The sequence below is a fragment of the Trachinotus anak genome, unplaced genomic scaffold (assembly GCF_046630095.1).
Source record: "Trachinotus anak isolate AG129_WGS33_773 ecotype Australia unplaced genomic scaffold, CSIRO_AGI_Tana_v1 ptg000011l, whole genome shotgun sequence".
Taxonomy (NCBI): Eukaryota; Metazoa; Chordata; class Actinopteri; order Carangiformes; family Carangidae; genus Trachinotus; species Trachinotus anak.
Window position 1 is genome coordinate 1,190,416 of NW_027273862.1, and position 27,170 is coordinate 1,217,585.

General features: G+C 39.7%; 2 protein-coding genes across 2 annotated transcripts in view; both read right to left on the reverse strand.

The window, feature by feature from the left end:
- Window positions 1-11,370, reverse strand: part of chsy1 (chondroitin sulfate synthase 1) — a 66,577-nt gene extending 55,207 nt beyond the window's left edge. The window contains exons 1-2 of the mRNA XM_071488067.1: window positions 10,587-11,370; window positions 6,891-7,386 (exon numbers count right to left, since the gene is read on the reverse strand). Of these exons, the coding sequence (XP_071344168.1) occupies window positions 6,891-7,386; window positions 10,587-10,897 (807 nt within the window). The 5' untranslated portion in view covers window positions 10,898-11,370. The remainder of the gene's footprint in view (window positions 1-6,890; window positions 7,387-10,586) is intronic.
- A 2,632-nt stretch (window positions 11,371-14,002) lies between these two features.
- selenos (selenoprotein S) lies at window positions 14,003-21,077 on the reverse strand. The gene is made up of 6 exons (XM_071488069.1): window positions 20,802-21,077; window positions 19,952-20,074; window positions 17,284-17,390; window positions 17,101-17,190; window positions 16,302-16,374; window positions 14,003-15,981 (listed from the first exon to the last, which is right to left on the reverse strand). The coding sequence occupies exons 1-6, from the start codon at window positions 20,896-20,898 to the stop codon at window positions 15,902-15,904; spliced, it is 570 nt and encodes a 189-aa protein (XP_071344170.1). The 5' UTR covers window positions 20,899-21,077; the 3' UTR covers window positions 14,003-15,901.
- Between the last annotated feature and the right edge of the window lie 6,093 nt (window positions 21,078-27,170).

Genomic DNA, 27,170 nt, shown 5'->3' on the forward strand with positions numbered 1-27,170 from the left:
GTAGGTGCATTGCACTAGAAGAAGCAAAATCTTAAACCCCTCTACAGAATGAGATATGACTGAACTATGATAGTAGTAATGAAGGCTTTCACAGGTTTCAGTAATTACTACTAGACCTATGAAAACTCTGTCTTGTTAACTCAACCTCCCCTCCCAAAATGTCACCATCCTGCATACCAGTTCACTGCTGCTGCAGCCACACACACCCTGCACTTCATGCTGCAGTGCTGTAATTCATGCTAATTCAGCACTCTGGCTTTCCATTTCTGTTTATTTTTGAATCTCGAGTGTAAACATTTATTTGCTCATTGGGCCTCACTCACGGGGGCCTACTTTTAGCACGATGCAGAGAGACAGAGGAGGAGCACACAGAGCGAAGGCCGCAGGACTTCTGAAAATACACCAGGATCACCACATGTTGGGCTGTCCTCCACAACAGGAGAGAAGAGACATGTTCAATCCACAGACGCAGACCGAACAGTCAATCCTCTAATTATCAACATAATAGTAATACTGACGATAAAAATAAAGACATAATAAGAAACATGTCAGTGATATGTGCAGAATAATTCTATATTAAAACTATTTAATTTAGTCATAAGTTGGTGAAAGAATACCATGTGTACAGTGGAGCTGGATCAATACATCGACGGACCGGTTTTATTGACCAGTAAAAGGTGACTTCAGATGAATCTGTATCGGCGATTAAAATGGCTGATAAGTTAACAAGAAATCAAAGAAGTTCTATAGGTGCATGACCTATTTTATATAAGCTGACATCTGCTACAAAAACACATGCTTCTACTTTATCTGCTAAATTACTTACCACAAAGCTAGCTAATGCCATTGCTTGTTAGTGGAGGAGAGTTAATGAACCGTTAATATTAATTGTTGTGCTTATTCTGCCTGAATGATGTAATAGTAAGTTTATCTGACTCGTCAGAAGTTACACTACACATCAAATCATTCAATGGCCTTTGTGCCTTAAAAATTTCTGACACCAAATGCCAAATGGCCTTGCCCTTAAAATGAAGAAATTCCTAGGCTGTTGGGTAACTCTGAGGAAAGAAACACTGCACTGAGAGTTTACAGTGGAGAAAATATTTTAAGAACCAGTGGTTTCCCACATTAGACTCGACTGTGTGACAGCAAGAGTGTGTGACAGGGCTGGGGGAGAAACAGTCAGAGACAAGAGCATGTTGAGGCTTTGCTCATGAGTGTGGGCGGCTGACTTCCTGTGCACTGTTCTAGCATTAGCCAGCATGACTAGTCTAGAAATCTAGGTCCTCTTAAAGCTAAAAACTGGGACCTAAAAAAAAAAAAAACTATTAAAAAGGGGGGAAAAAACAAAGAAAAACACTGTTCGAAAATACTGAGGTGTCACCATCCTGCTCATCATGTCACTTAACTCGCCAACACCCTTTTCTGTTGTGTGATTCTGCCCTGCAGGTCCCCAGGTTCTCATGACTAACAATCAAACATAGCAATATGCACTGTGAATCTGACAACAGCATACACATACAGCATACTTATGTTTTCAAAGACAACGGTTGTGTTGTCTTTGTTTCAAAACAGTGCAGCATGATGATGAATTAGAGAACAATTTAATTTTTGTATTAAAACATTTGAACTAAGTCTTAACCAAAGTTAACCAAAGTCTGAGCCTTGACCCTTCTAAAACCACGGGGATCACCAGTGACACCGCGGCGCATGTGTATTTCAAATTACCGTAGCTAGTTTGAATTAGATTTTTGCAATCTCAGAAATGTTCAATCTGCACTTTTCAAGAATTTATAAAAAGAAAGTTAAAGAAAATTCAATTCTGTTTTTGTCCTTTTCTTCTTATAACACACAGTTTTAGGTATTGAATTACATAAGAATGGTAAATACTTGACAGATTTTGAAAGTTCTACTTCTCCTGGAAAAAGGGTGTAAATTATTTACACATAGGGCATTTTTTGACACAGTTATTGACAAGAATAGACAAAAAAGACCAGGCGTTTTAATAAATATATCTATTATTATGGTGCTAAAAGGGTTAACCAAAGTTAAGACTCAAACATGATCCGTTTTGATTCTCACAATGACCAGCATCAAACATTTAACATAATTTATATATCTAGTTGCTCTAGTTCTATCATTTTGACTAGCATTATGTCTTGTAACATGTCATCAACACCAAGTGAGCTACAGTTTGACTAAATAAAAAAAAAAAAAAATCAGTGGCTAAGCTTAGATCAAGGCAAGGGCTGAACCATTTCTAAAGTTTGAGAGTTACCAGGAGTACAGTGGCCTCGATAGCTGTGAAATTGAAGAAATTTAGAAACACCAGGACTTTTCCTAGAGTTGGCCGCCCAGCCAAATTGAGTGACTGGGCAAGAAGGGACTTGGGTCAGGGAGGTGACCAAGAACCCAACGGTCACTCTATCAAAGCATCAGTCCTCTGCAGAGATGGGACGACGGTAGAGTGGTAGATAGAAGGCACTTTGAATAAAAGGTATCAGCCCACTTGGTGTTTGCCAAATAACATTTGAAGGACTGAGTGTGAGGAAAAAGATTCTCTGATCTGATGAGACAAAAATGAACCCTTTGGGCAGAACTCCAACTTTTATGTCTAGCAAATGCCAGGCACAGCTCGTCACCTGGCTAATACCAACCCTATGGTGAAGCATGGGGACTGAGACTGCCAGGGACTCAGAATGGTCAGAATTGATGGAGGGATGAATGCAGCCAAATACAGAGAGGTCCTTGCAGAAAACCTGCTCACACCTGGCCTGGGACTGCGGCAACAGTTCACCTTTCAGCACAACAATGAGCTGAAGCAAACAGCAAAGAAAACACTGGAGTGGCTTCAGGACAAGTCTCTGACTGCCCTTAAGTGGCCCAGCCAAAGCCCAGACTTAAAACCTATAGAACATCTGTGGAGAGAGCTGAAGATGGCAGTTCACAGACACTTCCCATCCAATCTGACAGAGCTTGAGAGGATCTGTCAAGAAGAATGGGATAAACTGTCCAAATCCAGGTGTGCAAAGCTTGTAGAGACTTGCCTAAGAAGACTCAAACTGTAATTGCAGGGGTTCAACAAAGGCTCTGAATACTTTTGTAAATGAGAGATTTCAGTTTTTGATTTTTAATGAATGTGCAAAAATTCCTAACAATGTGTTTTTACTTTGTCATTGTGGGTCTGGAATAATGAGCACAAATGGCAATTTTATAAGTTTTAAAATGAAGGGGTCTCAATATTTTGTGAAGCCACTGTACATGTATGAAATCTACCATGGATATACTGAAACATCAATTATCAGTAAAAAAAAATATTGTGATTTATGCTGATTTAATGTTTATTTCATTACAGTGGCTATAATGTTTATGTTCACTACAAATGTATCAAATGGCAATGAGAAGACAGTGTGATACCGTGAGAGGGGTCAACTGCACAATTCTTGGACTACCTGAAAGTTATGTGTTACTGACACTTACAAGAGTAAGGGTTGTAAAGTCATGACAGACATCAAAAGTGCTTCTACCTGAACCTGTACCTGAAAAGCCAGCTGTCATTCAGAGGAAGGAAATGTGACATCATTTAAAAATGGGGACAGCACACACGTACTCTCACAGCCTCTCCAGGGAGTCATTCATAGTGTTGTACTCTATAACACACACATACAAAGTTCCACAAATTGTTGTGCAACAAACGAATAATAGCTAGAGAGAGAAGTTCCATCCTTGGTTCTGCATAGCTGGCCGATCACAGCATGAAGTATCTGTCATTATTGGATTGTAAATTTCAGAAAGTTACCAAAATGGTGGGACAGAGACCCCTCCCCCTTATCTGATGTCAGAAAGGATTATTGGGAGGGCTTTTTTCAAAGCTATCCAACAAGCAGTTCAAATGGAGTTTGAAGCCAGCTTAAACGTGTCTGGGTGTTCACCCCATAACAGACAAGCACCCATTCCAGGGTTTCCTGCCTCACTCTAATGCCTCTGATCCAATGCATGCTGGGATAGAGCCCTTCATCCTGCAAGGTCTCAACCAAGCTATGATAAGAGAACCTAAAGAACCATTCTATGTTTCTATATATAGAAAACTGCAACTCTCCATCATGACAGTGGGACATGGCTACCATGGCGACAAAAAAAGATGAAAGGTAAAAAAAAAGCTTACTGAACTATTAGAGTTTAAATTAAAATGGTTTTTAATAAAACTGAATATTTAATTTTGCTCCTCGATTCAGTGTGAAACGATGAGATACACATGGTACACAGTCAGGTTTCACCCTTACACCACTTCTCACCACCTGCGTTTGCAATGGAAGCACAAAGACCCCTTTGTGTGTCATGATGACATGACCAGTGGTTCTCAAAACAAAAAGGGGAGTAATTTATTTTTGCTACATTTTCATCCATAAGTAACTCAATGACAGAATATATGGTGATTTTAGTCATGGGTTTCAAACACTTTCTGTAATAAAACATCTAAAAACAAAAATCTCATCTGGTGGGGGTCTGTGCTCAAATCTGTATCAGTTTATATCCTTGATGTGAAAAAGTTTGGGAACCACTGTGATAAACACCAATCAAGCCAAATGAACCAACAAGCGTAGGAGGAAAAGCTTTGACCCATCTTGGCTGTCAGAGAGGAAATATTCCCCCTTGCTCTACATGACCAATACTGCTAAGGTTCAGTGCAATAGTAAATACAAATGTACTAGTAATTCAACTCCATACAGTCTTGTAGCACTCAGACCCAACCCCCCAAACCCCGAACCCAGGGAAACCCTGCCTCTCAAACAGTCACGTCATTAAACCTCCACATTTCTGTATAATTTACTTTACTTTGAAAAGGCTGAGATTCATGGGAAGAGCAGTCATATGAGCTAAAGGTCTGTGGCACAGCCGAGTCTAGACATGTCAGAGAACAGGATAGTTGGAGGAAACATTTAACTAAAGCACACACGGACACACACTCATGACTGATGATGAGGCTGCGGCGTTTCTTTTTTAACTTTGTACCAGCATGGGACCCTTGTTGTGAACTGATTTGGTTAGCACTGTTGTCTTCATATCTTGCCTGACAAGTTATTGATATGGCCAACAACTACAACACTCGCACAACTCTCAACAATGACTGAATGCCATAAATTCCAGCTGGCACGGTGCAACCATTTCAGCTGCCTACAATGAAACCTCTCAATGAGTAACAAGCGTTGAGAGTAAGGGAGTGACTGCTCCTTTTTCCACATGCACAGTCACAGTGTATGCACTTTACTCTTTGAATTGAACACATGCCAGTTTAGGCTATTTCCACCCTTAACTAATATTATACCACATGTGGATTTATTTCAGCTTAATATTTGTGTTTGTAATTGCGCGTGTCAGCAGTGAGCATTGTGTGCTTAACAGATTTATGTGTGAGCAATCAAACCACTTAATAAGATACCCGTGTGTCACAAGCTAAACCAAACAAAACATTGTCATGTAAACATCACACAATACTGCAGGCAGGACACAGTGTACCAGCCTGTGGAATGCTATTCTACAACCCATGACTCAGCCAAAGGTCAGCCCACAGGTCAGGGTCCACACACAGGAACAAGGGTCACTGTGACCTTATAGTGACCTATAACTGGTCTGATTTCTCTTACACAGAGATTAAAACAACCACTCTTTGATCTGTTATTCCACTCAAAAACACACACATCTTTCCTGTAGGGAAAAAATGCTGCACTCAGAATAATGACTAAAAAGGGGCTGATCACTCAGCTTTGGATGTTCGCAGCCAAACTGACGGTGCAGCCAATTTTTTAAAGAAAATTGAAGCACGCGCTATTGTCCTTCAACATTATTGAACTGCTTGCTGGCTCATCACTGTAGTGAACAGGGATGCAGTTTTGTTGGAAACTGGTCGTCTTTCTTAGGCCGCCCTGACCGGCACAAAGCAGAGAGCTATTTTATCTAGATACAAGCACAGGTATGCAATGATTAAAGAGCCTTCTAGGTTTCTAGTAGTGTGAATCTGAAGTCCACCGGGTTAGCTAATATGTCTACCTAGTGCAGAAAAAATGCAAAAATCAAATAAGATCAATTCCGATAGACAGTGATTGAACCTCTGTGTTTTTCTTACTTGACATCAACATGGCCCCTGACACCATAGATATCAGCATAGATACTCCTGTACTGATTGGAAAATCATTTTGCTGTCCCTGGCCTGGCATTCATATGGCTTAAGTCTTAACTGAAAAAACACAGTATGTTTCCCTATAATAATATCACATTAAAAACTTCTGATGTGAGGTGAGTGAGGAGTACCTCAGGGCTCTGCTCTTGGACCTGTATTTCTCTCTTTATGCTTTACATCTGAGCTAAATTATATGCATTCATTGTATTACTTTCCACTCCTACACTGATGATGCTCTGTGTGTGCCTATAAAGTCTGGTGATCATTCTTAAATTATTAAATTAGAGGCCTGCCTGTCTGCAGAATGACCGTTAATTTCCTGTTCCTAAATTCTGATAAAACTAAGATGACTGTTCATTTTCCTAGACATTATCTGAGCAGTAAACATTACCTCTTGACAACTGTGTGGTTTCTCAACGTCTGACAGCCACGAATCTCAGTGTTACGTTTGATCCTACCCTCTTGTTTGATCAGCACATTAAAAACATCACCAAGGCCGAGCATTTTGTTGTCAGGCCTGCCTCATGCTGTTACTTAAAGTCTTCAAATGGTTCAGGAAGCTGCAGCAGAATTTTGAAAATCTCTGGTGTGGACAGTTCAGTTTAAGTCTAAACTACAGTTGGATTCTGCATCATGAAATGTTTGTGTTTTAGAGTTAATGATATAAAAACTGAATAGAAACTGAATTAAAAACAAAATGCAACCATCTTACCTCATAGGACCAGACACACTGGACCCCGGCAAACCTCCTGACACACCGGCCCACCTCCACATCTTCATGGGTAGTGTACATCTCCTGTAGACACTCTCGAATGTGGGGCACCATCCTCTTGAGGACCTCACGGCTCATGATGACCCCTGGCCCCCCCATGCAGAAGTTTTCCCCAGGCTCCAGGGCCAGTTTCCCTAGCTCATCCCGGGCCCCCATGCCTGTTTGGCCAAGGAAGATGGCTTCGCTACTGTTGAGGCTGCGTAGGAAGCTCTCGAGCTTCTCACTCTTGATGTAGACGTCATCATCGGCCCTCATGAACCACTCATACCTGTCCAGATAATGGTCATGCATGTACTTGAGCATCATGAAGGACTTCTTCTGGGGTGGGTACGAGTCATCCACATTCCTAAGAGCTACAATGGGAATGGGAATGGAGGTGTCAGAGCCCTCACTGGAGAAGAACTCCACGTGACCTGGAATTGTCTGTGCCCAGGTCCTGTAAATACACACACACACAAATGGATGGAGTCAGAAAAAGAACAGGTAACAAACAAGTAGGATTATCTGTAAGATGTAACAACCTGCTTTTAAAACAGTGGCAGACTTTGGATGCTCAAGCAGTGCTGTGCATATTACAGCGCTGTTGGCCACTTTAAGGTGAGTACACAGTGGATGGCCATAAATTCTAAACAATGACATGAACAGCTGATTAAATTCATGTTATGCAGAACCTCTTAAGTCCAGAGAGTCCTGATGAACGGTTAGAGATGGCTTAGCTTATATAGTAGTCTACGTTGGAACAGGACATACTTATATTTCTCAATCAAACATAGCGCACATGCTAAACCATCATCTCTCCATAGGTCCAGGAGTGAAACCTCTCATCTGCAAAGGCTGCACCACTAAAGCAGCCTGTGAGCAGCAGCTGCAGTCCTCTGTCAGTGTCACACTGGATACATTCTGCCACTGTAATTTATTGCATGTGGTGGTGATCCAACAGATCCACAGACAACTGTTGTTGTTCACTGTATAACAAATTACTGAAAAGATAGTGGATAGTAGCATTAGGCCATTGTATCCATAGTCAGATTGACCTATTGTCACCCTGTGAAATTGGAGGCTTCCCAGGCAGTTTTGCGTGAAATAGAAGTGATTTTTTCAACAAAAATACAATTGCAAATTGTCTGTGTTTCTATTGAGTTATGCAAATAAAAGCTGGGTTTTTTCCTCTTACGATATTTTTCCAATTAAACATGATGATGGATTTCCAGGAGCCTGCCTTTCAGTTGGAACTGGCTCCCTGGAGCATGATACAGCAGGGGTCACGACTGTTTCCATTTCAATTTTGCGAAATATTGATTTGTCAAATTGTCTCAGAAAACCACTTCATGCGAGCTTACAAATTCTTTCACGAGATTTGAGGGATTTTTTTTTTTATTCACATGTTTCCATCACTCATTTTTAAGTTCACAATTTCAAATTGTGCATTAAGAAGGTTAACGGAAACACACCTACTCTCTCTCTCGCTCTGTCTTGGAGTGGACACGGTTATAACATAACAAAACTGTCTTCACAAACAAAGCGTTAATCATTTACATTTAATAATCAATCACTTAAAATCACGAGGGGGAGGCGCACAGAAACGGGTGTTTATGTCTTGCAGCTCTCTCTCTCTGGTGAGGAAAGCAAAAGAAAGTATCCCCTGTTATTCAAAACCTTTTCTCAAAACAGTGCTTTATTCCTTTATATTCAAATTTTAAGAAAACGAATATACAGTAATACCGTTCCCATCTGTGCTTCCAATTATACCATGATATAATTTTTAGGCCATACTGCCCAGCCCTAATTGCAAGCACATTGGTCATAGAGGGACAGTGCTATCTGTCCCTGCAATTCCCTCCCTCTTAGCCTGTACTATAATTCCATTAAAACCTAAAATGAGCATTCATTCTAGGCGTTAGGCAATCTGGTGGAATTAAAAGAATACACGATGATAATCCTTTTAGGGATCCACAGGTTTGGATTTAGGCCCAAACTCTTGTTTAAGCAGAATAAACAACCAGTCTGCCTCTCCTGCTGATAGACTTTCTGTCAGGTACAGCGCAGTGCAGATGGATTCTCATTGAAATTAGACGCCCGGAGGAAAGGCATTCACTAGACAACGATCTGCTGCACAACATCAATGGAAGTGTTGGCATCCTTGGAAGAAGGTTTAGGCCTAAATCCAAACCTGTAGAGCCCTTACAGGATTATTATACTGTTAATATTAGTACCTTTTTCTACATCATCGCACCTGCATAAAAAACAATTCTAGTTCTTTTACTTTATTTTTAGATTTTGTGAATATAAACAGCATTTTAATGGAGATCAAACCAGGCTTTTGTTTTCAGATATTCCAATTTAACACCTTTTCTGCAAAGCTCTCGACCAGCATCAGACCTGTGTCATGACCAGAAAGCCTGCTCCTCAATCCTGTTCTGAATGGAGACAGAACCTTAACCCTGTTTTCGTTTGTTTTTCAGTGTTTCCCACATAGTAATGTGAAACTGAGGAGGAATTAACTTACATTGAACAATGTGTTCAGTCTTGATCCTTTATCAACTTTTTATACCTTGAGATTTAAAAATCTACTTCACACAGGAAGGAATATTTTTAGTGGCAGATTAAGAGACCCTTCAGGTATCTGCTTCTCTAAGTTGTACATTTGATTTAAATTTGAGACAGGCATCGGTTTATTTCTGGGGCTTGAAGATGTTATCACCGGTGCCAGAGTCAATAATGGCCTGTCTATGGGCTGAGGTCTGACATGTCCAAAGAAAATGTCAGAATGCCTCTCCAGAAACACACCAGGTTCTGACTGACTATAGTGTAGTGAGGAAACTCCACTACTCAGTGTGACCTCTGATGTCATTTGATCAGGTAGCTGTTGAAATGATAGGGTTTGAGAAGCCCTGGTTTGTCTCAGTAGACCTGTAGCGCTCATGCAGGACAAGCACACATCATGTTCTGCACACCAGAACAGGGTTGACACCTGAAGTCACCCAGGTCAACCTCTGAGACTTAATACACACCCATCCCATTCAGCTGAACACTGTTCAAGGTGCTGCACTGGTTATGCAAGTGGAGATGCTACAGTAGAACTGAAAAAAACAGTAATTTAAAAATGGGTTTGAATGCTTCACTGTGTGTTAACATCACATAGCTTCCATGAAAATGCACAACACAGTTCAAAATGTTTCTGTTACTGTCAGACAGAGTGGACTGAGAATATTTCACCCACTTTAAAAGGTCCTTACGGGGACATGATGGAGAAACTGGATCTTCAAGGGTTTTAATGGCGATTTTACAGCACATTGCTAACAGTTAACTGGTGGCACGTAACTTGTGATTTAAACAAATCACTGGGCTGCTCTAGTAATTTCAGCTTATCAGTACATACACTACGACATAGACACTGTGAGCTGGGTGGTATCAGTCCGTGTGGGTCACTGACAAAGGCTGAAAATAGGATGAAATAACTGCTGCTAGCTAGCTACCTAATAACAGTGTTTTACCCGGTGTCCTTCCAGGTAGAATTATAATGAGTGCTACCGCTTTACATTAAATTGGTGGACCGTTACCTTCCACAGGAGAGATAAAGCGGAATGGCAGAGTCGTGGGGGAAAAAACCACATTCATGTCTGACACATCACATACCTGTACGCTGCCACGGCTCGGCTGTTCAGGTACTTCTGGGCAGTCATGACACCAACGAACAGGAAATTGCTGGACCTGGAGCCAGGTTTCTCGGTCACCGGTGAACCGTTATCTTGCGGTGGCCATAACACTCCGCTGTATTCCTTTCTCAGACCCCCGTTCAAGCCACAACCGGCAGGGTTTGCTTTTCGTTTCTGTCCAGCTTTCTTTAACTCGGTCGCCTTGGGTAATATGAGTCTGGAAGCCAGGGTGAACCCGACAACCAGTCCCAACAGAACACTAAACCATGCTCTTCGGCTTCGACCTGCCATTCCCCAAAACTTCACCAGCTCGCTGTGTATCTTCACTGTATCCTAAACGACGAATAACAAACCAATAAACAAAATAAAAAATGAAATTAAAACAACAAACACCGGGTAGGTAGAGCTCCTGTGTCTCCAGAAAACCGGGCTCACACACACTCTCTCATGGTAGAAAAGCCCTTTTCTTCCAGTTGCCTACGTAGCATCACAGCAGTCTCCTTGAAGCCGCCACCTGAACCGTTCTCTGTCGCTTCTCCCTCTGATCATCAAACTATACGTCGCGATCGACCAACGGCAAACTTCAACGCCAATCGACAAAAGCAGCACCTCCTTTCATTGCCTTGAAAAGCGGACCCATTTTCGCCATTATCTCGCCATTGGAAGGATGTCAGACATCGAGAAAGCTGTTCGCGAAGGCTTTAACATTGATTTGACCCAACGGAATTTCCGTAGCAGAGCTCTGACTGGCTGACTGGGTGAATCCCTTCGAGCCATTGGATCTAACGATGCAGCGTTCAGGTGGTATGGGAAAATTCCGCTGCACAGGATCACTGAATACATCTGCAGCGTGAAGCTAGTTATCTAAAGTAGGGTTGCTTTCTCTGACAATTATTGAAACTTTTATAAAAACAACAACACCAATACAAAAGCAACAGCACTAACACCACCAATAATAGTAATATGTTACATATATTCAAGCTGCATGTGCAATGGGGTGTTTTAATGTCCTTCCTGAAACAATTTTTTAAATTGGGGGTGGATACATTGAGAGCAACTAAAAAACCTAAGTCAAATTCCTAAGCCAAAAAGAGCTGATCATTAATTATTATTACTATTATAACAGCAGAAATACTTATCCTTGGCTCCTGCTTTACCAACTAGTGGGGCCCCGAAAGCTAAACTGGCGAGCGGAAATTAAAGTTAATTAATTAATTAATTAAAACCCAGACCTGTGGAAAAAAGCTGCAAAAACTTAAACAGTGGAAAAAACATCCTCTGAAACAACTAAGAAATGTATTGTGATCATTTAAAGATGCAGTATAATTCAAACAGTTGTACTAAAATTGTTCTTTTTTTATGTGTGAGGTTTAAAGAATGTATTTATTTGTTTGCTACTTTTATCGACCTTAATGCTACATGAGTAACGTCCGCAAACGCAGCACGTTTCTCAGCTAGCTCTCAAGTCTCGAGCTCCACCATGTGGTTCTCGGCTTGTTGTTGTCACTTTTTTATGGGTTTTTTTTAATAAACACAAAATTATACCAAACCCGTCAGATTATCTCATAGGTGATTTTTCATCAGACTTTGAACCTGAGTTTAGAGGGGTTACAAAGTTAGTTCGTGTTGTGTTGCTCAAGTTTTCAATGGACGCTAAAGTTGATGAACTAGATCAAACTGTTAGGTTCTCTTCAAACCGTTTTTATATTCAGTCTATGTTGTCAACACAACAGTTTGTTGATATCAAGGATACACTTCCTTTGTGGTCCGCGCTAGAATGGCCAGACTCTCACTTCTGTTTTGACATGTTTTTGTGTGCAGAGTGAGCGTGACCATGAACATACAAGAGTATATGAGTTGATTTATTTATTTATTTATTTATTTATTGTGTAATTCTCTTTAATAGCATGCCTGGCAAAAATGTTTGCATGATTGTATATGTGCCGTCATGCACAATCATAAGCACTGTTTATACAATATTAAAGCTTGCATCTGAATGAAAGTTCTGAAGAGGCCCATTTTATTATTGCATAAAATATAATTTATAAAAAAATATTCAATAAAATCTAACACAATTATCTTAAATAGGACAATAGCAACATCATTTAAGCCACAACATTCTTCTTTTTTTTCTTGATTGTGGCCATCAAGTTATTAATCATAAACCATCGTTTACTTTTAAGTTTTGTTTGATGTGGTGTATCTAACATTAATAATGCCAGATAAACTTAGGCAGGTCAGGACGGGTCAGTTTTCTTGTCCACCCCAGCATCTTGAGACCAATCACAGTTGTGTTACTGACTTAATTCATTACATTGGGCTAAAAAGTCACAGTTAATTTTTGAGGTTTTATTTTTATAGAATTTTACCTGAATGTAAATCAAAGAGATGAAGACCTTAACTTAAAAATGCTCAAATATTTATAGCACCCCGGAACAACCCGAGAGGCACTTTTGGGAGGAAGTCTCTGACAAATTGGAAGGTACAATTAAGACTGTTCAAAGTAAACTCAGACGAGACGCAGGGTATATAAGAGGATCGCAAAGTGTAGAGACCACAAAGACTACAAAGCAACAGGGACTCTCTGAGTAGGTGAATTATCGACACCTGGACTCTTATGAAGCAGCCAACCATGGCAAATTGTGGGTTATGCTCGGAAGAGAACCGGGTAAATATACATCAACTATGTGTTATGTGTACACTGTGTTGGCATTTCTCACAGGTGGGTCTCACTTGTCTGCTTACCTGCTGACACATGCATTTATCAGTGTAAGACTGGTGTTATTGCATATTTTTCCTTCTTGTCATCAAAGCCCATGTGTAGACACAAACCAGCATAACCAGCTGCAAACAAGTACCATGTCTGATGAAGAATTCCATAAACTAAAAACAAATTAATGAGCCAATATGTTGCACTGGCTGAGATTTTTGTTCATCACCATAAACATACATTGTAGTTTATCTTCACTCAATCCCACACACACCGTCCTGCTGCCAGAAACACTGTCTAGAGGACCAAATGTGGATTAATCAGCTGCTGAAAATAATCCCCAACAAATGCACAATTTCCTCCTGTTGAAATAAACTTTGCTGAAAGCTACTGTGTCCAACATTTTAGGAAATGACTGAGTTTAATAATGATAATAATAATAAATGTATTTGTGAGCTGTTCCTAAAGGTTTATGTCTTTATTAGGAACCAAAAGACTTTGGTGCTGAGAGCCACAGACAGGGTAGGGAAGCCAGAAAGGACTAGCACATTGTTGATTTTGGACTTTTCGTGGCATTTGTTAAGTTTTGAAACTGAAAAATAGAAAACAAATACCATCTGTAAGACTACATCTGTGTACATCTGTGAACAGTGGCTTTGTCTGATGAAACAGAAGAGAAACCAGAACAGATTTTATCTCCCTTTTAATAAGAGAGAAATCACAACACAATTTACTATCTCCAACAGATTATGGAGACATCCTGGATGCTCACGCTGCTGCCACCACTCTTAAATACTGGGACATCATTTAACTGAAGTTATTACTGACATCTTTGTTTTCATTTATAAGGTTTTGCCATCTAAGTTGCTCGGATATTAAACATCCTTGGTTGAGTTCAACAACCATGACCAGACCTCAGGATGTGTTTGCTTTAAAAGTTCTTCATACCATCTCTGGACTAGGACAGCCTGGCTTCCAGTAACATGTGCCTCAACACTGAAATGAACTGCAACATAAACTGAAGTTAGAGACACTGACTGATCTGAGGACCGTCGGTACTAATATGCACAATGGTTTTACTTGGTATATCATAGTCTGTATCAGTCTGCCAGGGTGCACTCAGTCCAATACACTTGACATCTTTATATTGCTCGGCAGTGCTGGAAAACCTTAATTAAACTCACAAACAATCTGACAAACTGAGACTGGGCTTTTTGCCCTGAGCCACAAAGAAGCAGTTGTTCTTCACTGAAAACTCTGGTTTCAGATCTGTGAAATAATGAGGATCTTAAAACTAGATTTTCTTACTAATTCTGCCTCCTCCATGAGACAGGGGCCCAAATTAGGAAATAATGCAGGGCGTGCCGTAATGCCTTCATCATTTCAGTACACATTGTGCTTTAGTACCAAAGGTTTTAGAAACAAATTATCTTTTGGAACATTTGATGCAATTTCTTAAATGTGGTTCCTCATTTTTCGTGTGCTTTTTGTCACTGATCCACAGGTGGAAGTAGTGCACTAAACCAAACACAACACAGCGTTGACAACAAAAGCAGTGAAAAAGGGAGATGGCTATCTTGTAAACATAAGTGTGGAGAAAAAAAAAATCAATGTTTCTAACTTTTAAGAAAAATCAACTTGTGTGCAAATGTTTTATGAGGAAAGAAACACATTCAACATATTTGTCAGACCTGAAGGACACACTCCCAGTGATCATGTTTTTATTGCATAAAAATGTGTGTAACTCTATAGACAAACCTTCCTCACATTTAGATACAGACGGGTGACAAATGAAAGAAGTAGTAGTCTTAGTAAGGTGTTGGGCCAGAACAGCTTCACTACTTCACAGTATCTGAGCTGGAGGATGAACACCATTGCTCCTCAAGATTTTTGGTGTTTGATGATGGTGGTGGTGGTGGAGGGCACTGTCTTACACTGCCGGTCCAAAATCTCCCCTAGGTGTTCAGTGGGCTGAGATGTGGTGACTGTGGATGCCACATACTCGTCAGCCACTCAGTGACTCTTTGTTCCCTGTGGATGGGGGCATTGTCTGCTCCTCCACTCATTTTTCAGGTTTTCCCTTTAACTTGTCACTCATCTGTAGATCACAATGTTCGTAACTATATAACCACAATGCACTATTTCTTGTAATTAACCATTGGCCACCAGCTACAGTTGTGGTAGTAATAGAAGCTCTAAAGCTATGGTGGTGCACATAGATAAACATATTAAAATATATGAGAAAACACACTGACTGTGAAATTCATCAGCCAAACCTAGTGGTTAAAAACCATTTACAGAAATGGCTTCATTACAAGCTTTCAATTCCACAATTTATCCAAGATTATCATATTATCTTTGATCCTAATAACACAGCACAGAGAAATCAAAGAGTGAACACCAGGAAACCAAACAGGAGAGCAGGGATGTGCCATTCAATAAGATAATCGATCAGTATGAAGCCAGTTACAAAAACTAAATTTGGGCTTGGTGACATTGTCAGCTTGGTTCAGTCAGTCAGTGTGCACATCAGGATGTCAGAGGTCAAAGGTCACACAGACCGATGTCTCTGACCTTCTTTAACCTCATCCACCAGATGATGGCCCCCTCCTACCAGGTCTCCAGGAGCAGGAGCCTCCCCCCTCTCCAGACAGGGGATTGTAGTCTGAAAAACACACAGAAGAACAGGATGCATACTGCTAGTATAGGACACACACTCACACTCACACTCACACACTCACACACTCACACACTCACACACTCACACACTCACACACTCACACACACTCAATATTTTTTGAAAATACTGTGTTATGGCTACAGTTCAAGTTGTAATTGGAATATTCATGTCAGATATTTTTTTTAATGAAAAACTTAATTAAAAAACATATTATTATATATTGCTATCAATATATAATTAACAGCTAATTAAGCTCTCCCCCTGCTAAATGTTTAATGCTTCAGTGTGTCCTGTGAAGTACATACCAGAACTGCGAATTGGCTTCTTGTCCGTCTTTGGTTTCAGCACTGTTGTTGATGAGCTGGCCTCTTCGGTGGTCTGCATCGAACAGCACAAACAGACATGTACAGTATGTCAGCGTGTGATCAACTATAAAAGAATGCACTAACGTGATGTCAGAGAAATCTGACCTATTGGTTCACATTAAAAGCTTTCAACTGGGAAAGCCTGAGGTTTTCTATTGGTCCAACACAACAGTTAAAAATATTGCATGGAAAAATGGAACAAGCAGCAGCGGTTACATGAGGAGTTGCAGATGACACACTGCATACCTCCAACTCCTCGGCGACCTAACAAACCCTTATTAAGGTGTCCCTGGAAAACTGCTCAGGCCATGTGCAGCATGAAATCAGAACTGACTCCTGTATTAAACCTGAGTTTGTTTGGCTGCACTGGAAGAAGATAGAAATGTATCAGCTGCTCTTCTGTAGTATTTCTGACAAGTAGCTGATCAAGGAGGAATTTTCACTGACATAAGTTTATTTTCATTCTTTTGTTCATGTACCATGAATGTATTCAATCATGGTCTCTATCAAGCTGAAATGTGGGCTGACTGTGTCATTATACCCTGTCAGTGCTGCACATTCTGTTGTTTACTGCTTGAAAGAGGTAAAATTAGGGAATTTAATTTTGAGTTTTTCACTTTTCACAAACTTTCACTTCTGAAATTTGAGAGAATGATTTAAAATTGATAAAATGAATTCTGGTCAGTAATTATTCATTTTTTAAAAGACAATGTTACAAAGGAGTTAACATGAAACTCACCTGAGAAAGTTTTGCAGATCCTTTGTAACTCTTTCCCTGTTGCATGCTCTCCCATATCTCTATTTTCTGCCTCCTCTTCTCTTCTTCTTGCTGTTCAGAAAATAAATCTCACATTCAGTTCAGGTCTAAAATTGTGAGCAGATCATTGTCTCTCTTTCAAACATTTCTGTTTCACTTCTGCACCTGTTTCTGTTTCTCTCTGAAGATGGCTGCTTTGGCATTGAGCTCTTCTTGCATCTTTCTCCGAGCTGCTTCCATGGCCTCTTGTCTTCTTGCCACTAATGCAGCATCTTCACACACGAAAAAAAAATCATTACATCTAGCCTTCACTAATAAGCAGGGAATCATAATGCAGAAACTCTTAGCTGATAGCTAACAGACAGGAAATTAATGAACATTGTTGAGACATTTATGAAGAAAAGATGTTAAACCTCTGTGATCTGAGCTTCTCCAATGTGATGACATGAAGCTTTTCTCTGCTTTATATCACAGGAAATGGAATATCTTTGGTTTTATTGTTGGTCAGATATAATTTAGAGACATCAACTTGGACACTGTGATGAATCTGTAATGGACATTTCTCAGTATTTGACATTTTAAAGACATATATAGTTTCTCTCAGTGGCTTTGTTACAATTGTTGAATGAAAATCAAATTTCTCTGTAGTACTGTGCTGCAGCATCTCACATCTAACGATCATTTTCTCTCAATAGGACATGTATTTGTTGTTGCTTTCACAAACAGTGGTTTAAGTATTCAAACCCCTTCACTATATTTTGTTGTGGATTTAATTTAAAATGGATCAAATTGCCATTTTTACCCTTCAATCTACAACCAACTATGAAAACGTTTTTTAATTCATTACAAGTCAAAAACTCTAATCTCTCATTCACAAAATTATTCAGACCCTTTGCTGTGTCACTCCACACTGTGATCAGGTACCTCCTGTCTGCTTTAATTATCCTTTCCATGTGTGTAGAACTTGACTGGCTGGCAAACTGAAATGACCAGACATAGTTTAGTAAGGCACACACCTGTATATATAAGGAACCGCAATTCACACTGCATGTCAGGACAAAAACCGAACCATTAAGTCCAAGGAACTCTCTGTAGACCTCCAAGATAAAATTTTGAGGGGAGCACGGATCAGGGCAAGGATCGAAAAGGAGATGACCAAGCTCTAACAGAGCTTCAGAGGTCTCTGGCGTAGCTTCAGGACAAGTCTCTGACTGTCATTGAGAGGCCCAGCTAAAGCCCACAGTGAATACCCATAGAACATCTGTGGACAGACCTGAAGACGGAAATTCATAGACACTTCCCATCCAGTATAACAGAGCTTAGAAGTGGAACGTGATAAACTGCCCAAATGCAAATGTGCAGTTACATCAATTTAAAATAAAATCTACAATGTTCTGAAAATTTATTTCAGGATCAAACAATCATGTGATGTGTGAGTTAACCTCTGTGATCGATAGGGTTTAACCGCTCTAAAGATTTTCAAACCAGTTTGATATTAAGCCAAACACTGGATGGGACAACAACACCTAATTTTACCACTAGGTGTCACACTTGACTCAGCAAATGCTCCTGAGTGAGACTGAGACTGAAAGGGGCCATGCATGAATCCACTTGATGGTGGTAATGAACCTGTGAGCCACTTTGCCAACTGCAAGTACTGAAATCCGATGCCAGCTTTGGCTCTGCAGTGAACTGCATACGGCTCGTCAGACAAACATACATGTAATGTCCATCACATAGTCATATTGCTTATTCCGAATCCAGTAGCAGTTGGATTTAGCGTTGTGATGACATGCACAGGTTGCTGATGTAGGCGACTTTTTAATTTACCAGAACACATCATAATGACAAATGTAGGTTCAGCTGTAACACATAAAATCAAACCAGTCTAAGATCCTACGTGGACCAGACCAGCAAAACCAGAAGTGGACCCAACTCTAGTGATCAAAATTAAATTGAAGTGCTTTTCTATTGAACTGAATAACTTTTTGATTTGTTAATCAACATGTTCACTATATCTGAACCGGATCCTGAAACCTTTCAAACACACATGTATCAGCTCAGATTTCAGTAATCTGGTACTGTTATAAAAACAGTTGATACCAGGTTAATCTTTAAAATCAACCATTAACATATTCTTCTACAGTTGTTGCAGTGATGCAACTTTTCAAATGCAGTTTACAGGTGCAACTTCTGACTTCTCAAAACAGTAGGCAGCACAGGCAGACCCCAGAGAGGCTGCTCTTACAGAAGGGAGACGGTGAAGATGTGCTGTATGTAATGTGCTTAGTCAGAGGTAGAGGTCCTGGTCCTCAATTCCCCCGCACATGACCACCAGGAGGAAGACATCCACTTAATTCAAAGCCTCACATCAGCTTCAGATAAACTTTGAAATGCATTTTTGCAGAGAGTGAGGATGGAGTCATGTTACAAAAGAATCTCCTCACAGAAAGTATGAACGGCAACAATCATTAGAGCCACAGATAACTGTGTCTACACGCTCCCTCTCCTGTAATAGCGAGGCCACAACAACATTCACACTATTTCCAGAAAGAGTTTCCCAGTTACATTGAATCATCCAGGATTATGCTACAGGAAGTATTTATCTCTAACTGGTGCTGCAGTTATTAACAGGTGCATCAATCTGAGATACTGCAAACAACAACACTAGCATTATTTCTTTTTTTGCAATATTGTTCAGCACCACACTGTGCTTACAATGTACCTCTACAATATGAAATTATTTTTGAATCCATTTATTTATTTTTTTTTTATGGATCTGACCACTGTCTTGCTAACTCTGTGTAAGGTATTGGTAAATGCCGGTGCTGACCTTGGTCTGTGTGGGGGCGTACATTGTGGCTGGATCTCCTCTTGCTCAGGTACTGGATGAGCACGTAGACCAGCACAGTCACAACCAGCAGGTACCAGCCATACTGGGAGAGAAGCTCTCCTACTGTGGGAGGCAGGAGAAAACATCACATTTCTTTTACATATTCAAAATATTAAAATATTAAAAATTCAGGGGGTAAAAACACAGATCACATTAATAAAAAAAAAAAATGGGAAGATGGAGGATAAGAGTTACAATATCAGAAACAGATAATAATTCTTGAATTCATCAGTATAAGTTGCCTCTTCTTTACATGTATGAATATATTTACACATAATGATGATCATATTTAACAGATATGTTGTTTGCGAGACTGTTTGTATAAATTAGACAAATTATGGAATGGACCAAAGGATGAAACATAAGTTTTCTTCAGATTGTAACCATGTTTCTCACAGTAATGAATACATGTACAGGTACACAGCTTTATAATAGAGAACTAATTATCACAACGTAGTGAATCTATTACTGATCACTGTGTACTGATGAGGGGAGAAGTGAATTAGGTGGAAGTGCACAGTACTAAAAGTTAGATATTAGATTTCAGTTTCATTTGTTTTGGTGTTTTGACCTAATCTAGACACAGACATAGCTACATAGAGACAAACTACTCTAGACTCACAGTATACCAAGCTGGTAAATCAACTAGCTAACTTACAACTGGTGGTTGCTTTTTTTTGTAGCGATATCGATTATAGTAGCCAAATCGTTAATCTTGTTCGGCTAGTGAAATCAGAAGTTACGTGGATCCTACAGTAAACACGGTGCTCATGTTATCATGTCAAGTTACCAAACACGCTCAGGGAACTCAGGTCCTGGTTTTTCAGGGGCCGTTTCTCCACCTGAGGGCCGCCGTCATCCACATCCGTGATCTCCACATCGTCCATCTCAGACAAATATAAACGCTCCGGTGCTGAAGAACAAACGTTATCGTCTCTTAGGTTAGTTGTCGTGGTGGCGACTACTTCCTGTGTCAGCCATCTTTGGTAGAAGTGTACGTGGAGCAGCACATATGACGTGTTGTTGGTTGGTAGCCATCCGCGGCCCTGTGCTGTGGTTGTGGGTCATCATCTTCTTCTGTGGTGTTTATTAGCGGTTAGCACAGCAGCGTATGTGTGTATCACCGCCACCGACTGGACTGGAGTGTCGATCAGGAGATAATGCAGAGAAAAAAGAAATACAGATATACAGTACACAAAAAAATCTCTCCGTTTCGTCTCATACCATCATTTGCTTTTAAGGAAGTAGAAAGTGACTTGATTTGTCACATTGTTACATTGTAATGATCATTTAAAAAATCACTTCCTGCCAAAACAGCTCAGTGCTCCTTGGCATTGCTTCTTCAAGTGGAGGAGTGAACACCATTCTTCCAAGAGATATTCCCACCTTTGGTGTTTGGATGGTGGAGTGCTAACACATCAGTAAATCTCCCATAGGTGTTGGACTGGGTTGATATCTGGTGACTGTGAAGGCCAGAGCAAATGGTTCACATCATTTTCACAGTCTTTCAGTGACTGTGCCCTGTGGATGGGAGCATTGTCATCCTGTTTCTCCACTCATTTTCAGCAAGGCTGCAACAGCAGAGCAAGCCCCATAATGTGAATGTCCATCACAACGGAGTGAGTGAGTGATAGAGTTGAGTGATCAAGTTCCACATTACTGAGTCATGATGTTGAACCGTTTGTTGACCAGATGAGTATTGGAGTTTCCACACTGGCACTAACACTTTCTATTTCTCTTGGGTGGGTCCTTTCCTGCCCAGACTGAATAGACGATTCTTGCACACATGAATATAGACGGGAGCTTTTAGTGTGGACAACAATGCAACACCCAGGACATACTTCCTGTGCACTGCCTCTGCCTGTGTTGCGTGTGCATGGTGTCGGCATCACTGAAGTGCTGCAGCTTACGTGTGTGTATTCATACTGCCTGTATGTCTGCTGTCACCACTGCCAGCTCTGTCTTTCTACATCGAGTTTGCCTTGACCTTTGTTTGACCTTGTTCAGACATTGAAACTGTAGTATGTAATTTGACCATAAACAGATGTTTTCCTTATTTATTTTGGCTGGGAACTGTGTCACATAGAAAACAGTTTGCAAAACATCTTACACAAGTGCAGATTTCACATGGGTGTCAGATCTGGTTCTGTTGTGTCGGCTCATTCACTGTGTGAGAATATTTACAACCCCGTTTCCAAAAAAGTTGGGACACTGTGTAAATTATAAATAAAAACAGAATGTGATGATGTGCAAATCATGTAAACCCATATTTAATTGAAAATAGAACAAAGACAACATGCCAAATGCTGAAATTTTATTTTATGAAAAATATCTGCTCAGTTTGAATCTGATGCAGCAACACATTTCAAAAAAGTTGGGACAGGGGCAACAAAAGACTGGAAAAGTTGTGTAATTCTAAAAAAAAAACCACTAGGTTGAATATCTCATAATTAATGAGGTTAGTTAGCAACAGGTCAAGACAATGTCAAACCACGTTCTGAGAGTATTACAACAGCATGGGTCCGTAGTAGACAAGTCCAGACACTAAACTGACCTGTCTGCAGGCCAGACCTGTCAGACCTGAAAACATCTGGAGCATCATGAAATGAAAAATATGACAAAGGAGACCCCGAACTGTTGAGCAGCTGAAATCCTGTATCAGACAAGAATGGGACATTTCACTTTCAAAAGTCCAGCAGCTGATCTCCTCAGCTGCCAAACGTTTACAGGGTGTTGTTAAAAGAAGAGGTGATGAACACAGTGGTAAACATGACCCCGTCCCAACTTTTCTGAAATGTGTTGGTGGCACCAAATTCAAACTGAGCAGATAGTTTTCATAAAACAATCTAATTTCAGCATTTCAACATTTGATACGTTGTCTTTTTTCTATTTCTAAATTAAATATGGGTTTACATGATTTGCACATCATCACATTCTGTTTTTATTTATATTTTACACAGTGTCCCAACTTTTTTGGTAACAGGATTGTACATCTACATTTACATGTATTCATTTGGCAGATGCTTTTATCCAAAGTGACTTACAAGTGAAGGACAATAATCAGTATGAAGAATAATCAGACTGCAGAAAATATTTCATTTTCAATTTTGGTGTTTTTTCTTTTGTAGATAGAAATAAATCAATACAAGAGAAAATCAGTAGAAAATCAGGTCATTCAGCTCTGTAAGAAAAGATCAGTGCCCACACGACATACAGTAGCTCTGTGCATACATTTATTTTTACATTGTTTACATTATATTATCCAAGAAACTGTTTGACATAAGTTGCTTTTGAATAGGGCGCGTGGTCATGTGCATGTTTCTCAAATAACCTCAGTAGCTTTTGAGCCTGGGATGTGTTAAACTTTACACAAGTCCACATCTGTAGATTTATTACCCACATTACCCATTTGTTCACATATAGACCATGGTTCTAGTTTTATTATGTTTATTACTATTAACCAATTTTTTACTATGTATTCCAAATAAAGTTGTATTTCATCAAATTGCTACAAATGAATTTCAGTTAAGGAGGACTGGATGGTGGATGGGGTCGTGGAGGCAAGAGAAGCCTACATACAAGAGAAATGTTTTGCCCCATAACAGGTCAATGACCGTTTGATTTGCTCTTTGAATAAAACTGTAGCAGGGCTGCTTATACACCCACACTCATCAGGAGTGGTCCATGTAATGAACTTTTTATAGCAGAGAGGTAGGAGGAAGACTCAACATTGTATAGTTAAATATGAGCTTGAGCTCTGTCCTTTACTGTCCAGACAGTTGATGGATGAAACCTGTCCAGGTGAGAAGACTGTCAGAACCGACGTGTTATTAGAACGGACCTGAAGGGTCCATGGTTGCCATGTTTGGTCTCCAGGTGCATCATTTAGACCTGATCATCATTTCAAAAGTACACAACGTTCAGACGGCCAGAAAAAAAACGATTTCTACCTTTCACTCGACGATTTCTTTGAAAAGCGACATGGAACCTGCGACTTTTGGACCTAAACACCGACTGAAGACCGACTGAAACCGTCTGAAGGACTTTTTCCCAGGAAGCAGTGAGGTTTTTTACACATTTTTAACACTTGTTGTTTTCAATGTGTTTTGCCGTTGAGACTTTGAGAACGTTCATCATTAAGCGACGTTACTGTCAATGTTTGCGAGATTTCCGGCTAGCAGAGCAAACTAGTCCAACTGACGTTTGACTGTTTTGACATAAGGTTGAATAAGGAAAGCACAAGTTGCTCTCTGAATTTGTTTTGTACAGACTGTCCCCTCAAACTAACCTTAAACTATGAAATAAACAAGCACAAGTACTGTTTAAAAACAATGTTTCAATTTCTTTTAATTTGTTGCTGACATAGCCTCAAGTAGTAGACCTACATGTAATGACAACAGTATTTAAGCCTTATTATTTGAATAGCCTGTGTACTCCTAATGTATATTATTTATTTATTTTCCTATCTATTTATATATGGCTTCTCAAATATGAATATTTCCCATTACAATAACAATATGTTGAATATGTTAACTTGGGCTTCAGGGTATAATGACAGAGATCTCAAGGTTTTCTTTGTGTTAATTGCTTGACACACACTAAATTGGAGAAATTTGATAAAAACAACTTTTGAACAAATGAGCAGTGAATAAATATATTTCTAAAATACTTAAGGTTTTAAAAATATTTTGACAGTTATTTAATATTTTTAGAAATTCAGCTTATTTGGAGTCAAAGTTCAGATGTTCACAAAACCAGTGATATATAAGGCTTTGACATTTAATCTGGGTGCCGTGTCTGCATCTGCAGGACAATATAAGATGTCCATTAAGAACAGCCTGGTCTCTCATATGCTCATTTATTGTAAATAATATGATACATCATATTAATCAGTTGTAAATAAATTCTGATTGACTGTTCTGTTACAATATATTGTATTCTCTATTTCAACTGTATTTACTGTGTGTAAGGCCCTTTTTCAATACAAACAATTAACCATTTTATTTACTGCAGATAATCATGTAGTTTGTGACATGACATTTTTCTTTTTTTCGAATTCAATGACGTGATGACTTTTCCATTAAATTATTATATTAAAACAGTTCATGGTTTGTTGATATGATGTTGAGCAGAGGTCTAAGATTGTATTTGTTTCCACCTTCAGATGGAGAAACATGACAAGGGGGCCGCATTCTTGGTTCCAGACCCCAACTGTCCAACCAGCCCCGTCATCCGTAGGGTTTTGGTGCCACCATCCCACAGTGGCTCCCCACCTGCCTCTCCTTCCTCCCCTTGCTCTTCTTTTAGATCATTTTTTCCTATTCTTTCCCCTAGCTCTTGTTCTTCCTCTAACTCTTGTTCTTCGTCTACATCCTTTTTCCCTAGGCTTTCCACTAGCTCCTCCCAGAGCCCTCGACCGAACTCCCCCACTGCAGAGGCAGAGGAGGAACACAGGGCTCCTGTAAGACCTGAGGTGCCCAGGGAGCCTGCGGCAGTGTGCCCGCTCAAAACACCTGAGGTCCCCAGTCAGCCATTGGTGGCGTACCCCCCCGTAACAGCTGAGTCATCCAGTGAGCCTGGGTTGTTTGGAGACTGGCCTGAGCCGGAGTGGGCAAGGAACGTGAGGCTTGTCATGGAGAGGAGAGACCCCTTCGACAGACGGGGACGCAAGAGACCTGCAGATTTCTTTTACCTGGAATCTATGACAGATGACCTTCTAGGTAAGTCTCCAGGTAAGCGCTTTTGCCCCTCATCTGAGTTTCAGTTCAAGTATTTTTATTGATTTGAATGAATTTCTTTGAATTACTCTAAATTGAATTTATTTGAACTGAATTCATTTGAACTGCTTTGAATCACTTGAATTTCGTGGAAGTGAATTGATTTTAATTTCTTTGAAACAGTTTTTACAGAATTTATTTGAATTACTTAGAATGAATTTAAGTGAATTGCATTGAATTTATTTGAATTTAATTAATTTCATTTATTTTAATTGAATTTCTTTAAATCTTTTTGAATTGAATTTCTTTGAATCTGTTTGAATTGAATTTATTTGAATCTATTTGAATTTAATTTCTTTGAATCTATTTGAATTTAATTTCTTTGAATCTGTTTGAATTTAATTTCTTTGAATCTGTTTGAATTGAAGTTCTTTAAATCTTTTTGAATTTAATTTCTTTGAATCTGTTTGAATTTAATTTCTTTGAATTGCTTTAAACTGAATTTAAATGAATTTCTTTGAATTTATTTGAAATGAGTACATTTGATTGATTTGAATTGAATTTATTTGAATCAATTCAAGTTTAATTTATTTGAATGACTTTGAACTTAATTTAAATAATTGCTTTGAATATATTTGAATTGAATTTCTTTGAATGAATTTATATTGAAATATTTTGTGGTGAAATTTTTGGAATTTATTTACTTTGAATTTCTTAGAATTTGTTTGAATATAATTGAATTAAAATGTTTGAATTCAACTTAATTATATTAGATTGCATTAGATTAAATGATGGTGCTAGTTGCTGCACCACGACTCAGGCAGGGTGTCTGCACAGAGTGAGTGTGATCTGGAGGGGATAGCGTGAACCTCCAACGTGTTTCGACCTCCCAGTGAAGCTCGTCTGTGACAGAGAAATAAAAGGATGGCAACACCATGTCAAGGAGGTTCATATGTCTGTCGACACCCACCCTAGACCAACTGGAGTCTGCAGTGACAAGGACCTGAGCACAAGGGAAGACATGGTTGTAATAGTAACAACAGGAACATGTTTATAGGGGTCTAAACTGTAAAAGAAAGTAAGTGAGGTAATATAATGTGGAATGGAGAGGAGAGGAGAAGAGAAGTGAAGAGAGAAGAGGAGAGGAGAGGAGAGGAGAGGAGAGGAGAGGAGGTGGGAGAGAAGGAGAGGAGGAGAGGAGAGGAGGTGGGAGGGCAATATGTCCTTCAATCCCTCTCATGTCAAAGGTAAATATTTCATGTTCTTATCAGATTTCAAGCAGTGATGAATTATACCTGTGTTCACCTGAATTCTGAAGTTTTTAACTACGACCTGCTGACTCCTGTTTTTCTTTTAGGGAGAGGAGAGGAGAGGAGAGGAGAGAAGGAGAGGAGAGGAGAGGAGAGGAGAGGAGAGAAGGAGAGGAGAGGAGAGGAGAGGAG

What these genes read in the sequence shown, in the direction of transcription:
- selenos (XM_071488069.1), bottom strand. Translation starts at nt 20,898, where the DNA reads ATGGACGATGTGGAGATCACGGATGTGGATGACGGCGGCCCTCAGGTG. An exon ending in ACGCCCCCACACAGACCAAG is followed by an intron (nt 17,391 to 19,951) that starts GTCAGCACCGGC and finishes TCGTGTGTGAAG; the next exon opens with ATGCTGCATTAGTGGCAAGA. An exon ending in GATCTGCAAAACTTTCTCAG is followed by an intron (nt 16,375 to 17,100) that starts GTGAGTTTCATG and finishes TGTTCGATGCAG; the next exon opens with ACCACCGAAGAGGCCAGCTC.